Genomic DNA, 13,782 nt, shown 5'->3' with positions numbered 1-13,782 from the left:
TGTCAAAGAATTTACAAGATTTCAAATATTTTAGGGTTATTTTAAAAGATTCCAAGAAATTTTAACAGATTTCGATCATTTCCAAGGGTTTTAAAGGATTTAAAAAATTTTTGGTATATTTTTTAAAATTCTAAGGATTTTTCAACATTTAAAATATGTCAAGGGATTTCAAAAGATTCCAAGAAATGTTCACAGATTTCGATAGTTTGCAGAGATTTAAAACATTTTAGAGTAATTTTAAGATTTTATGGTATTTTAAAGGATTTCACGGAATTCTCAAGAGTTTAGAAATATTTCAAGCGTTTTCAAACGAGTTGAAATATTTTAGGGTATTTAAAAATATTCCAAAGAATTTAAGCAGATTTCAATTATTTAGAGGTATTCCAAAAGGTTTTTAAAGATTTTAGGGTATTTAAAAAAATTCTACCGAATTTCCAAGAGCTTTAAATTTTTTAAAAAGATTTCAAAGGATTTGTCATATTTTTGGGAATTTTAAAAGATTCCAAGAAATTTTAATAGATTTTAATAATTTGCAGAGATTTTTAAGGATTTTAAAGATTTTTGGCTTTTTTTAAAAATTCTGAGGATTTTTCAAGTGTTTAAAACTATTTCAAGGGATTTCAAAGTATTTGAAATATTTTAGGATATTTAAAAAAAATTCCAAGACATTTGAGCAAATTTCAATAATTTTAAGGGGTTTTCAACATTTTAGAGTAATTTTAAGATTTTATGGTATTTTTAATGATTTCACGAAATTTTCAACAGATTCAAAATATTCCAAGCGATTTCAAAAGATTTGAAATATTTTAAGGTATTTTGAAATATTCCAAGAAATTTTAGTAGATTTTAATAATTTGAAGGCATTTTAAAGGATTTTAAATTACTTCAAATATTTTAGGATATTTTAAAAAATGTCAAAGAATTTACAATATTTCAAATGACTTCAAATATTTTAGGGTTATTTTAAAAGATTCCAAGAGATTTTAACAGATTTCGATCATTTGCAGGGGTTTTAAAGGATTTTAAAGATTTTTAGTATTTTTTAAAATTCTAAGGATTTTTCAACATTTAAAATATTTCAAGGGATTTCAAAGTATTTGAAATATTTTAGGTTATTTTAAAAGATTCCTAGAAATGTTCACAGATTTCAATAGTTTGATGGTATTCCAATGGATTTTAAAAGATTTTAACGTATTTAAAAATTTTTTTACGAAATTTCCAAGAGCTTAAAGAGATTTCAAAGGATTCTTTATATTTTAGGCTTTTTTGGAAGATTCCAATAATCTGAAAGGATTTTAAAGATTTTAAAGTAATTTTAAGATTTTATGGTATTTTCAAGCATTTTACGGAATTTTCAAAATATTTCAAGCGATTTCAAAAGATTTGAAATATTTAAGTTATTTTAAAAGATTCCAAGAAATTTTAACAGATTTCGATAGTTTGCAGGGATTTGAACGATTTTTGGGTTTTATTTAAAATTCTGAGGGTTTTTTTAGAGAATAAAAGTATTTGAAATATTTTAAGGCATTTAAAAATATTAAAAGAAATGTTAGCAGATTTTAAAAATTTGAAGGCATTTTAAAGGATTTAAAATTATTTCAAACATTTTAGGATATTTAAAAAAATATCACAGAATTTGCAAGAGCTTTAATATATTTCAAGCGATTTCAAAAAACCTTGAATGTTTTAGGATATTTTAAAAGATATCAAGAAATTTTTAATAAATTTTAATATTTTGAAGGGATTTTCAATGATTCGAAAATTTGTTTAGTATTTTTAAAAGTTCTGAGGATTTTTCAAGAGATTAAAAATATTTCAAGCGATTTCAAAGTATTTTAGGATATAAGATTCCAAGAAATTTTAACGGATTACAATAATCTGAAGGGATTTTTAACATTTTAGAGTAATTTTAAGATTTCACGGAATTTTCAAAACATTTCAAGCGATTTCAAAAGATTTGAAATATTTTAGGGTATTTTAAAATATTTCAAGAAATTTTAACAGCTTTTAATCATTTGCAGAGATTTTTAAGGATTTTAAAGATTTTCGGCTATTTTCAAAAATTCTGAGGATTTTTCAAGAATTTAAAACTATTTCAAGGGATTTCAAAGTATTTGAAATATTTTAGGATATTTAAAAGAATTCCAAGACATTTGAGCAGATTTCAATAATTTTAAGGGGTTTTAAATATTTTAGAGTAATTTAAAGATTTTGTGGTATTTTTAAGGATTTCACGAAATTTTCAACAGATTCAAAATATTTCAAGCGATTTCAAATGTTTTGAATTATTTTAGGGTATTTTAAAAGATTCAAAGGAATTTCAATAATTTGCAGAGATTTTTAGGGATTTAAATTTTTTTGGGTATTTTAAAAAATTCTATGAATTTTTCTAAAGGTTTAAAATATCTCAAGGGATTTCAAAGTATTTGAAATATTTTAAAGTATTTAAAAATATTCCAAGAAATTGAAATAGATTCCAATAATCTGAAGGAATTTTAAAGATTTTAGAGTAATTTTAAGATTTTATGGTAATTTAAAGGATTTCACGGAATTTTCGAGAGTTTTAAAATATTTCAAGCGATTTCAAAAGATTTGAAATATTTGAGGTTATTTTAAAAGATTGTAAAAGATTTAAATTTTTAACAGATTTCGATAATTTGCAGCGATTTTAAAGATTTTTGGGTTTTTTTTTTAATTCTGAGGATTTCTCAAGAGATTAAAAATATTTCAAGCGATTTCAAAGTCTTTGAAATATCTTGGGATATTTTAAAAGATTCCAAGAACTTTTCAACAGACTACAATAGTCTGAAGGGATTTTAAAGATTTTAGAGTAAATTTAAGATTTTATGGTATTTTTAAGGATTTCATGGAATTTTCGAGAGATTCAAAATATATCTAGCGATTTCAAAAGATTTGAAATATTTTAGGATACTTTAAACGGCATCAAGAAATTTTAAATAGATTTTAATTATTTGAAGGGAATTTCAAAGTATTTAAAATATTTTATTATATTTTAAAACATTCCAAGAAATTTTGACAGATTACAATAATCTGAAGGGATTTAAAAGATTTTAGAGTAATTTTAAGATTTTATGGTATTTTTAAGGATTTCACGGAATTTTCAAGAGTTTCAAAAGATTACAAGCAATTTCAAAGGATTTGAAACATTTTAGGGTATTTTAAAAGATTTCAAGGAATTTGAACTGATTTCAATAATTTAAAGATATTCCAAAGAATTTTTAAGATTTTAGACTATTTAAAAAAATTCTACGGAATTTCTAAGAGCTTTTAGTTTTTTAAAGAGATTTCAAAGGATTTGTCATATTTGAGGATATTTTAAAAGATTCTTAGAAATTTCATAGATTCCAATAATCTGAAGAGATTTTAAAGATTTTAGGGTGATTTTAAGATTTTATGGTATTTTTAGGGATTTCACGGAATGTTCAAGACATTGAAAATATTTCAAGCTATTTAAAAAAATTTGAAATATTTTAGGGTATTTTAAAAAATTCCAAAAAATTTTAACAGATTACAATAATCTGAAGGGATTTTAGAGTAATTTTAAGATTTTATGGTATTTTTAAGGATTTCACGGAATTTTCAAGAGTTTCAAAAGATTACAAGCAATTTTAAAGGATTTAAAAACATTTAAATGTATTTTAAAAGATTTCAAGGAATTTGAACTGATTTCAATAATTTAAAGATATTCCAAAGCAGTTTAAAGATTTTAGAGTATTTAAAAAAATTCTACGGAATTTCTAAGAGATTTTAGTTTTTTAAAGAGATTTGAAAGGATTTGTCATATTTGAGGATATTTTAAAAGATTCTTAGAAATTTCATAGATTCCAATAATCGGAAGAGATTTTAAAGATTTTAGGGTGATTTTAAGATTTTATGGTATTTTTAGCTATTTCACGGAATGTTCAAGACATTGAAAACATTTCAAGCGATTTAAAAAAATTTGAAATATTGTAGAGTATTTTAACAAAATTCCAAGAATTTTTAATAGATTTCAATAATTTGAAGGGATTTGTAAGATTTTAGAGTAATTTCAAGATTTTATGGTGTTTTTAAGGATTTCACGGAATTTTCAAGAGATTCAAAATATATCAAGCGATTTCAAAAGATTTGAAATATTTTAGGATACTTTAAACGACATCAAGAAATTTTAAATAGATTTCAATTATTTGAAGGGAATTTCAAAGTATTTAAAATATTTTAGGATATTTTAAAACTTTCCAAGAAATTTTTACAGATTACAATAATCTGAAGGGATTTGAAAGATTTTAGAGTAATTTTAAGATTTTATGGTATTTTTAAGGATTTCACGGAATTTTCAAGAGTTTCAAAAGATTACAAGCAATTTCAAAGGATTTGAAACATTTTAGGGTATTTTAAAAGATTTCAAGGAATTTGAACTGATTTCAATAATTTAAAGATATTCCAAAGAATTTTTAAGATTTTAGACTATTTAAAAAAATTCTACGGAATTTCTAAGAGCTTTTAGTTTTTTAAAGAGATTTCAAACGATTTGTCATATTTGAGGATATTTTAAAATATTCTTAGAAATTTCATAGATTCCAATAATCTGAAGAGATTTTAAAGATTTTAGGGTGATTTTAAGATTTTATGATATTTTTAGGGATTTCACGGAATTTTCAAAAGATTCAAAATATTTCAAGCGTTTTAAAAAGATTTGAAATATTTTAGGGTATTTTTAAAGATTTCAAGGAATTTGAACAGATTTAGATAGTTTGCGGGGATTTTAAAGGATATTAAAGATTTTAGCTTATTTTTAAAAATTCTACGGAATTTCCAAGAGCTTTTAGTTTTTAACGGATGTTTCAAAGGATTTGTCATATTTTAGGTTATTTTATAAGATTCCAAGAAATTTCACATATTTGACTAATCTGAAGGAATTTGAAAGATTTCTGAGTAATTTTAAGATTTTATGGTATTTTCCAGGATTTCACGGATTGTTCAAGACATTGAAAATATTTCAAGTGATTTAAAAAAATTTGAAATATTTTAGGGTATTTAAAAAAATTCCAAGATATTTTAATAGATTTCAATAATTTGAAGGGATTTGAAAGATTTGAGAGTAATTTTAAGATTTTACAGTATTTTTAAGGATTTCACGGAATTTTTAAGAGAATCAAAATATTTTAAGAGATTCTAAAAGATTTGAAATGATTTAGGGTATTTTAAAAAATTCCAAGAAATTTTTGGATAGTTTGCAGGGATTTTACAGATTTTTGAGTATTTTTAAAAAGTCTGAGGATTTTTCTAGAGATTAAAAATATTGCAAGGGATTTCAAAGCATTTGAAATATTTTAGGGTGTTTTAAAATATTCCAAGAAATGTAAGCAGATTTCAATGATTTTAATGGGTTTTAAAGGATTTTTAATGATCTCAAAGATTTTAGGATATTTTAGAAAATGTCACATAATTTTCAAGAGCCTTAATGTGTTTCAAGCGATTTCAGAAGACTTCAAATATTTTAGGGTTTTTTGAAAGGCTTCAAGAAAGTTTTAATAGATTTCAATATTTTGAAGGGATTTTAAAGGATTTTTGGGTATTTTTAAAAATTCTGAGGATTTTTAAAGAGATTAAAAATGTTTCAACGGATTTCAAAGTATTTGAAATATTTTAGGATATTTTAAAAGATTCCAAGAAATTTTAACAGATTACAATAATCTGAAGGAATTTTAAAGATTTTAGAGTAATTTTAAGATTTTATGGTATTTTTAACGATTTCATGGAATTTTCAAGGATTAACAATATTTCAAGGGATTTCAAAGTATTTGAAATATTTTGAGGTATTTTAAAGGATTTTAAAGAATTTTGGATATTTTTAAAAGTTCTGAGGATTTTTCAAGAGATTAAAAATATTTCAAGGAATTTCAAAGTGTTTGAAATATTTTGCTACATTTAAAAATATTCTAAGAAACTTTGAATAGATTTCAATAATTTGAAGATATTCTAAAGTATTTTAAAGATTTTAGGGCATTTTTAAAATATCCAAGATATTTTTAAAAGTTTTAATCGATTTCAAAGTATTAAAAATTTTTAGGATGTTTTAAATTATTGTAAATTATTATAAATTTTAATTAAAAATATTTATTTAATTTAAATTTTTTATTATTTTAAGATATATTCAATTATTGTAATTGTATTACCAAAGAGAATTATTTTCTTATAAAGGAAGTTCGATTTATTTGAATGATTTGAGGGTATTTTCAAACAATCGTGAGGCTTAAGGTTTCAAAAGTCTCAAATGTTTGAAGGTATTTCCAAAGAGTTTACAAATTTTAAGGTATTTTTAAAGATCCTTATGAAATTTTAATAATTTGAAGGTATTTCGACAGATGTTTTTAAACAAAATTTTGAGGAATTTCGAAGGATTTGAAATATTTTAGGGTATTCTAAATTATTCAAAGGCATTTTCATAGTGATTAAAAAAAATCCAACAATTTTGATCATGAATGAAAAGGATGTAAAAAAGGTTCATGGTTTTTTTAAAGAATTGCCTAGAATTTTGGAATATAAAGAACAGTTTGGTGGAACCTACAAGGCTTTTGAATATTTTTACACATTCCAAGTTTTTCAACACATTTTCCAAGATTTCAGAAAATATATTCAGATTTCTTGCAATTCGCGGGAATTTAAAAATATTTTATTGGATATCAAAGAATTTTTTCACAGAAGAATTAAGGGATTTCAAAGATTTAGAACTGTTTCAAAGTATTACCTAAGTATGTACAGAATTTTAAAGATTTTAAGATATTTTAAAAGATTCCAAGGAATTTTAGAAAATTTGAAGGGATTTTAAAAATTTGATAGATTTCAGGGTATTTTTAAAAATCACAATGAATTTTGAAGGCCTTTAAAACGAATTTCAGAGATTTCAAAGGATTTGAAATATTAAAAATTTTTTAATGCTAAGAATTTTTAAAGATTTTTTTTTAATTCTAAGGGATTTAAAATTATTTTATAGGATTTAACATATTGTAGGTTATTTTAAGTTTTTTCAATGATTTTTCAATTAAGTTGAGTAACTTAATGGGATTTTAAATGATTTTCTTTAGATGTTTTAGGGTATTTTAAATTAATTAAAGACATTTTCAATTTTTTTTTAATTTCAAGGATTTTAATGATTGAAAGGAATTAAAAAAATGTATGGTTTTGAAGAATTTTCTAGAATTTTTGAAAATATGGAACGATTTTGTAGAAGCTACAAGGGTTTAAAATACTTTTGAAGATTCCATGTTTTTTAATAGATTTTCCGAGATATTTAGAAAATATTCGAATTTTTGTAAATTCGCGGAATTTTATAATATTTTAATTGATATTAAAGAACTTATTCACAAAAATTGAGGAATTTAGTAAGATATTAAAATATTTCAATGTATGTAAAGATTTTAGGATATTTTAAATAGTTCTAAGGAATTTTTAATACTTTAAAGGGATTTCGACGAATTTGGCAGATTTGTGGATATTAAAAAAAATTCAAAAACATCATTTTAAAACTTAAAAAAAAGGGATTTCAAAGGATTTGAAATATTTCAGGTTTTTAAAATTAAAAGATTCCGAAGAATTTTTAATTGATTATAATAATTTAAAGAGGTTTCAAAGGGTTTGAAATATTTTAGAATATTTAAAAATATTTAAAGGCATTTTCAAAAGAATAAAAAATGTCAAGAGATGTCCAAAGAATGTAATGGTTTTATAGAATTGGACGAGATTTTATAATATTTTAATGGATTTTAAATAATTTATTCTATATGATTGAGGTCTTTGTAGGGATTTAAAGATTTGAAAAGATTTCAAATACTTTTTTGCAATTCCTTTGAAATTAGCCCTGAATTTTTATTAACTTATATTAAACTCTCTTAAATTCTTTTAAATTCTCTTAATTTTTTTATTCACTTGAAGTTTTTGTTTAATTCATCTTGAAGTATTTTAATCTCACCTGAAATTTTTAGGAGGTTCATACAATTATTTTTAATTCCTTGAATTTTTCTAAACTCATTTCAGACTTAATGAACTCAATTAGTTTTTTAATATTTTTGAATTGTTTTGAATTCGTTTGAGTTTTTTTAATTTGCCTTAAACTCTTATGAATATAATTGAATTCTTCTTATTTCCCTTAAATTTCTCTATATTTACATATATTTCACTGTAATTAGTGGAATTTTTGCCACTTTTTCCAATTCACTTGAATGATTTTAAATTGAAAAGAACATTAGTTACCCCATGAATGCATTTTAGTCACTTTGAAATTAGAATTTTTCTATTTATATATACGGTCAGCGAAAAAAAATTTTCAACGAAAATTCAAAGAATTTTGAAAATAAGTCTTTCGGTAGCCTGAATATTTGAAAAAAGCAATTTTGTTCAAGGAATAACAGAAATTCTTAGCGTATTTTCAGACTCGATGGATTAAAATTAAATTATTTTATTTTCTGGAAAAAGATCTCCTTCGCTTCGCTGGAAATCGAACCGGAAATCGGAAGTTCTGTGTTTCGATTCCCAGCGACGCGAAGCAGATCTTTTTTCCGAAAAAAATTAAACACAGTTTTTTCAAATAATAAACGAATTTCAAATTCTTAAATTGAAATTCATACCACGGAATGTTTGTGGCTGCTAGCAATAATATATTTGCATTTTCCATTGTTAATAATCCATCCAATCTTGCAAGCAATTCAGCTCGGAATCTTCTACTTGGCTCAGATTTTGACATTGCAGAATCGTCGTTACTTATCGCTGTCCAATCGATTTCGTCGATAAAAATGATCGAAGGGGCGTAGTGTTTTGCAAGATCCAAGAGAACCTGAATTAAGAAAGTAAGTTGAAAAATCAGAACCAGATTCTTGTTAATAGCACTGAAAAATTGTTCTTAGTATTAATATAATATTTTAAAAAATGACGAAAGATGCACTTTTCTTCATCTGTGCTAAAGTTGCCAAAGACTATTTATTAAAAAAAAAATTTTGATCCTCTTTCTAATAAACTAAAGAAAGATCTACATATTTTTAGGGTTTTCCCAAGTACTCAAAAATATGTACTTGTCTCTTTAGTTCATTGAAAGTAGTATACACAATATTTAAAAAATAAATGCTTTTTTTGGTAACCTTAGCTACAAATGAACAATAGTGCATTTTTAATCAATTTATGAAACATTATATTTAGAACAAATAATGTTTATCCTACTTTTTTCGATCTAAAGATATTTACTTTCATAAATTAAAAAAAAATGGAAAAAAAATTTTGTTTATACACACATTTTATTCAGATTTTATTCGAATTTTTAATTTTTATTGGATTGTTTTTCAAAAAATGCGACTAATCGACTTTTTTCCGTTTTCATCGAAAGTTCACTATACTTTGTTTCAACTTTTATCACAATGAACATTCTATTAGGCTTCCAGTCCATGCACCAGAACGGCCGGATCTCAGAATGGCCGGAATGAGACGTTGACCAATGAGAAACGTTCCGCGAAAATAGTTTAATTCTCGTGCCGAACCAAAGATATTATCTTTGGCCGAACTCAACCGAAGTGTTCGAAATTTTTAAGTTCGCGCTAAAAGGCGTTCCGTTTATTTTCAAAGTTGTCAAACACATGACCGGAATGACGGGAACACTAATCACAGAGCTCCTTCGGCAAGACGAACAAGTGCGTTCTTGTGAAAGGTGCTCTGTGATTGGCTCTGTGCTCAGTTCGGCGCGACAATGACACTGTTTCCGCCGAACGTTTCTGATTGGTCAACGACTCATTCCGGCCATTCCGAGATCTGGCCGTTCTGGTATATGGATGGAGGCCTTAAAGTTGAAAATTATAACTAGAAAAAATTGTACAATTTTGATTGTGAAAATTAAAAATTGAATAATTTTTCATTGAAGCTTTGTACCTAGAAATTTGTTAATTAATATTGTTTGAAGTTAAAAAATTTCTAGTATCGTGAATCCGAATTCAAAGTTTTATATTAAATTACTTTCAGTTTTTTCCATATTCTATTTTTTAAAATAAATTTCTCTTTTTTTTTCTATGTATTCAAGAAACTTCCCCCTTTTCTCGTTTCTTCGCTTAAATGGGAATTAAATTAATAGAATCCAATATGAAAATCTGCATATTTTTCGTTGAAAGTTCAATCTTTTTAATTGAAAAGTCTACTATTTTGTTAAAAAGTCATGTTGTTGTTAACAATTCAACTGTTCTGTTGAAAATTTAGCCTTCAAGGTTGTAAGTTAATTTCTTATAGTGGAAAATTCTTTTTTTGTTTGTTTGAAAATTCATCTTTCTTCGTAAAAATGAACCTCTTTGTTGAAAATTTAACGTCATCTAAAAAATTCTTCTTTTTTGAATAAAAATTCGAATATTTGGTTAAAAGATGACCTATTTTGTTGAAAATTGATTTGTTTTGATTGAAAGTCCCACTATTTGCAGCCCATTATGGAACTTTACAAAAATTTATATGAAAAAACGAAAAATCAAGGAATTTCTGTAAGAATTAACTTCAAAAAATAATAAGAGCTACTGCACAGTCACTATAAGTCATTTTTTTCTTTAGTCAGTTTATAGTAATTTCTTAAATGAAATGTTCACATTAGTCACTTTTCTTTCAATAAATTAATTTATGGATTAATCACTATTCAATTCAGGTCTATACCTATTTCTGAACTGTCCTGAATTCTTTTTTTAAATATTTCAGCGTATTCAGAAAGATTTCGAGAAATTTTTAATAGATTTCAATATTTTGAAGAATTTTTAAAACTTTTTGAAATCTAAGGCATTTTCAAGAGCTTTTAATTGAAAATATTTGCGGCAACTTCGAAAGATTCCAAGCAATTTTTTAATTAATTTCATCATTTTAAGGGATTTCAAAGCGTTTGAAATATTTTAAGATAAAGTATTTTCTAGAGTTTTGGAAAATATAGCTATTTTAAGAGATTTAATCACATTTTATAAGATTTCTAAGAATTTCAATGATTCTTAGGGCTTTTAAAGTTCTCAGTGTGTTTTAATACATTTTCCACGATTCCAGGAAATATCATAGACGTTAACTGGATTTTATAATATTTTAGTGGATTTAAAATAATATATTCACGAGACGTGAGGTATTTTGTAGGGCTTCAAAGTTTTGAAGAAATTTAAAATTATTTTTCGAATTCATCCTGAATTCTTTTAAACTCTTTGGAATTCTTTTGATGATTTCAATTCACGTGAATTCTTCTAAATGTTCTAAATTTTACTTAATTCAACGGATTTTTTGAATTACAACTTTTTTATATAATTGGTCTTTTAACATGTTTAAAGAAATTTCAAAAGATTTTAATGTATTTGAAATATTGTAGGTTATTCAAGAAAATTACAAAGAAATTTTGAACTGATTTCACAAGAAGTAAGGGATTTCGTTGGATTATAAAGATTTGAAGATATTTTCAAATATTTTTGGTAATTTTATTTAGAATTCGCCATGAATTTTTATTAATTTATCCTGAATTCTTTTAAATTCTTCTAAATTTACTCAATTTTACTCCATTTAGTGGATTTAAAAATTTTATTGTTTGATTTACCTTGAAGTCTGGTAAACTCACCATAAATTCGTAGATATTTAATTAAATTCTTTTAAATTCCCTATTCAATTTTCTAAACTCATCTCAAACTCAATGGATTCTAAGAATTGTTTCATATTTTTCAATTATTTTCAATTCATTCGATTGCTTTTAAATTCAGCTTGATTTTTTCATGAATTTCGTGTTATTCGCATTTCTCTTAGATTTTTTTTTATTTAAATAAAATTTTACTGAAATTAATCGATTTCTTCTTCTTCAATTTTTCCATTTTATTTAAATTCTTTTGAATCGTTTTCAAAGATTTGAAGGATTTGAAATTTTTTGGAATTCACGCTGCTTTTTTATTAATTTACCCTCAATTCTTTGAATTTTCAAAGAATTTTTTCAATTTACTTTAATTTTTCTAAATTTACTTAATTCTATTTAAGTAAATAGACTTTTTAATTTTTTAAATATTAAAAAATTTTTTTGAATTCCCATGACTGCTTTTTAAATTCAGCTTCATATTTTATGAAATTCATCGAATTCTTCACATTTTTCTTAAATTCTTTTAAATTCACGAAAAGTTTACTGAAATAAATGGATTTATTCGATTTTTTTTGTTTTCCATTTTTTTCATTCATTTATATTCTTAAAAATTTTTTCGTAGTCATTTGTCACACTTTTGGTTATAAATTAGTAGGGTTTTCAAAGATTTGAAGTGATTTGAAGTGATTTGAATTTTTTTGGAATTCACCCGGGATTCTGAATAACTTACCCCGAATTCATTGAAATTGTTCCAAATTTACTAAATTGTACATAATTTAATAGATTTTTTTAATGAAAATTTTTTTATAGTTTGATCAAATACCTTTGAATTCCCTTCAATTTTTCTAAGCTCGTTTCCCTTAAATTCTTCTAAATTCGTTCCTTTTTTATGGAATTAAATTTGTTTCTACCCTTTGATTGCTAAAAAAAGTACCCTATGAGCCTGAAATGCAACTTTTTGGCTCAACATTTTTTTTTCTCTATAATTTATTTATTTGTTTAAAAAATCTTCTATCTTGGTTAAAAATGAACTTTTTTGTTGATAATTCAAGTTTCTTCTAAATGTTTCGTCTTTTTGCTTGAAAATTCAACTATTTTATTTAAAATCGGTCTCTTTTGATTGAAAGTCAAACTATTTGGCTGTAAATGCAACTACCCAGCAAACAAGTTTTCAGGACAGATCTGTAACTGTTCTAGAACACAAAAGAACGTGTTCTAGAACAGGTTACAAACATGCGAGTAACTATGTCATCCCCCATACGCTAAAGCAGTTCTGTAACAGTTCTAGAACACTATGACATACGATCTGTAACATTTCTAGAAAAATTCTAGAACTCAGTTACTAGTGTTATGTAACAATTCTGCAACAAATCTAGAACGCTGTGATAACCGATCTGTCACATTTCTAGAACAATTTCAGAACTCAATTACAAATGTTGTATAACAAATCTTTAATAGATCTAAAACGCGGTGACAACCGATCTGTAACATTTCTAGAATAATTCTAGAATTTCGGTGCGCTGCGTTGTAAAAAATCTAGGAAAATTCTATAAAAGTTGTATAACAATCCTATAACAGTTCTAGAACTATTATTTATCAAATATGGAACAGTTTTATGTACCCTTCCAAGCAATAGGATATCCCGAGATATTCGATTTGACCCCATTCATGTCCTGGGTTATTCCAGGGATAACCCGTCGGAATAGTCTGCAAGGCGGAAATTTTGATATCCCCATTAATATATTTTGATCCGGTATAGCAGGTACGCTATCCGGACTAACAAAAATTATACGTCCGAGATATCCACATTAGGGATATTCGCAAGGGTCAACTCGATCGTAGTGTTAGCGAGCTTATCTTTGTTCCTAATTCGTTCTGTAACACACTTGCAACAGGGTTCTAGAACTTCGATATAACACTGCTACGGCACAGTTCTAGAACAAACTTGAAACAAATGTTATAGAACGTCTGTGATCAGTTTGTTCTAGAACCATTCCGTAACAACTGTTACAGAGCAGTGCTGTCACATAGTTCTAGAACAGTTATGTCACAATTTGGTCACAGTGTTCTTGAATACTGTTACGAGGGTAGTTCAATAAGTCCTTAGAATGAAGTATAAAAACAATTTTTTTTGGGTAAATTTTTTTTTATTTTTCAACATAATCTCCTTGGAGCTC

The 13,782-nt window shown here is 24.9% G+C and overlaps 1 protein-coding gene across 2 annotated transcripts in view; it reads right to left on the bottom strand.

Moving 5' to 3' along the window:
* Positions 1-13,782, bottom strand: part of LOC117178892 (katanin p60 ATPase-containing subunit A-like 2) — a 32,282-nt gene that overhangs the window by 908 nt on the left and 17,592 nt on the right. For both annotated transcript variants that reach the window (XM_033370419.1, XM_033370420.1), the window contains one exon: positions 8,628-8,833. In XM_033370419.1, coding sequence (XP_033226310.1) covers positions 8,628-8,833 — 206 coding nt within the window. The remainder of the gene's footprint in view (positions 1-8,627; positions 8,834-13,782) is intronic.

The sequence above is a fragment of the Belonocnema kinseyi genome, chromosome 8 (assembly GCF_010883055.1).
Source record: "Belonocnema kinseyi isolate 2016_QV_RU_SX_M_011 chromosome 8, B_treatae_v1, whole genome shotgun sequence".
NCBI lineage: Eukaryota > Metazoa > Arthropoda > Insecta > Hymenoptera > Cynipidae > Belonocnema > Belonocnema kinseyi.
This window is presented reverse-complemented; position numbering and strand designations above follow the sequence as displayed.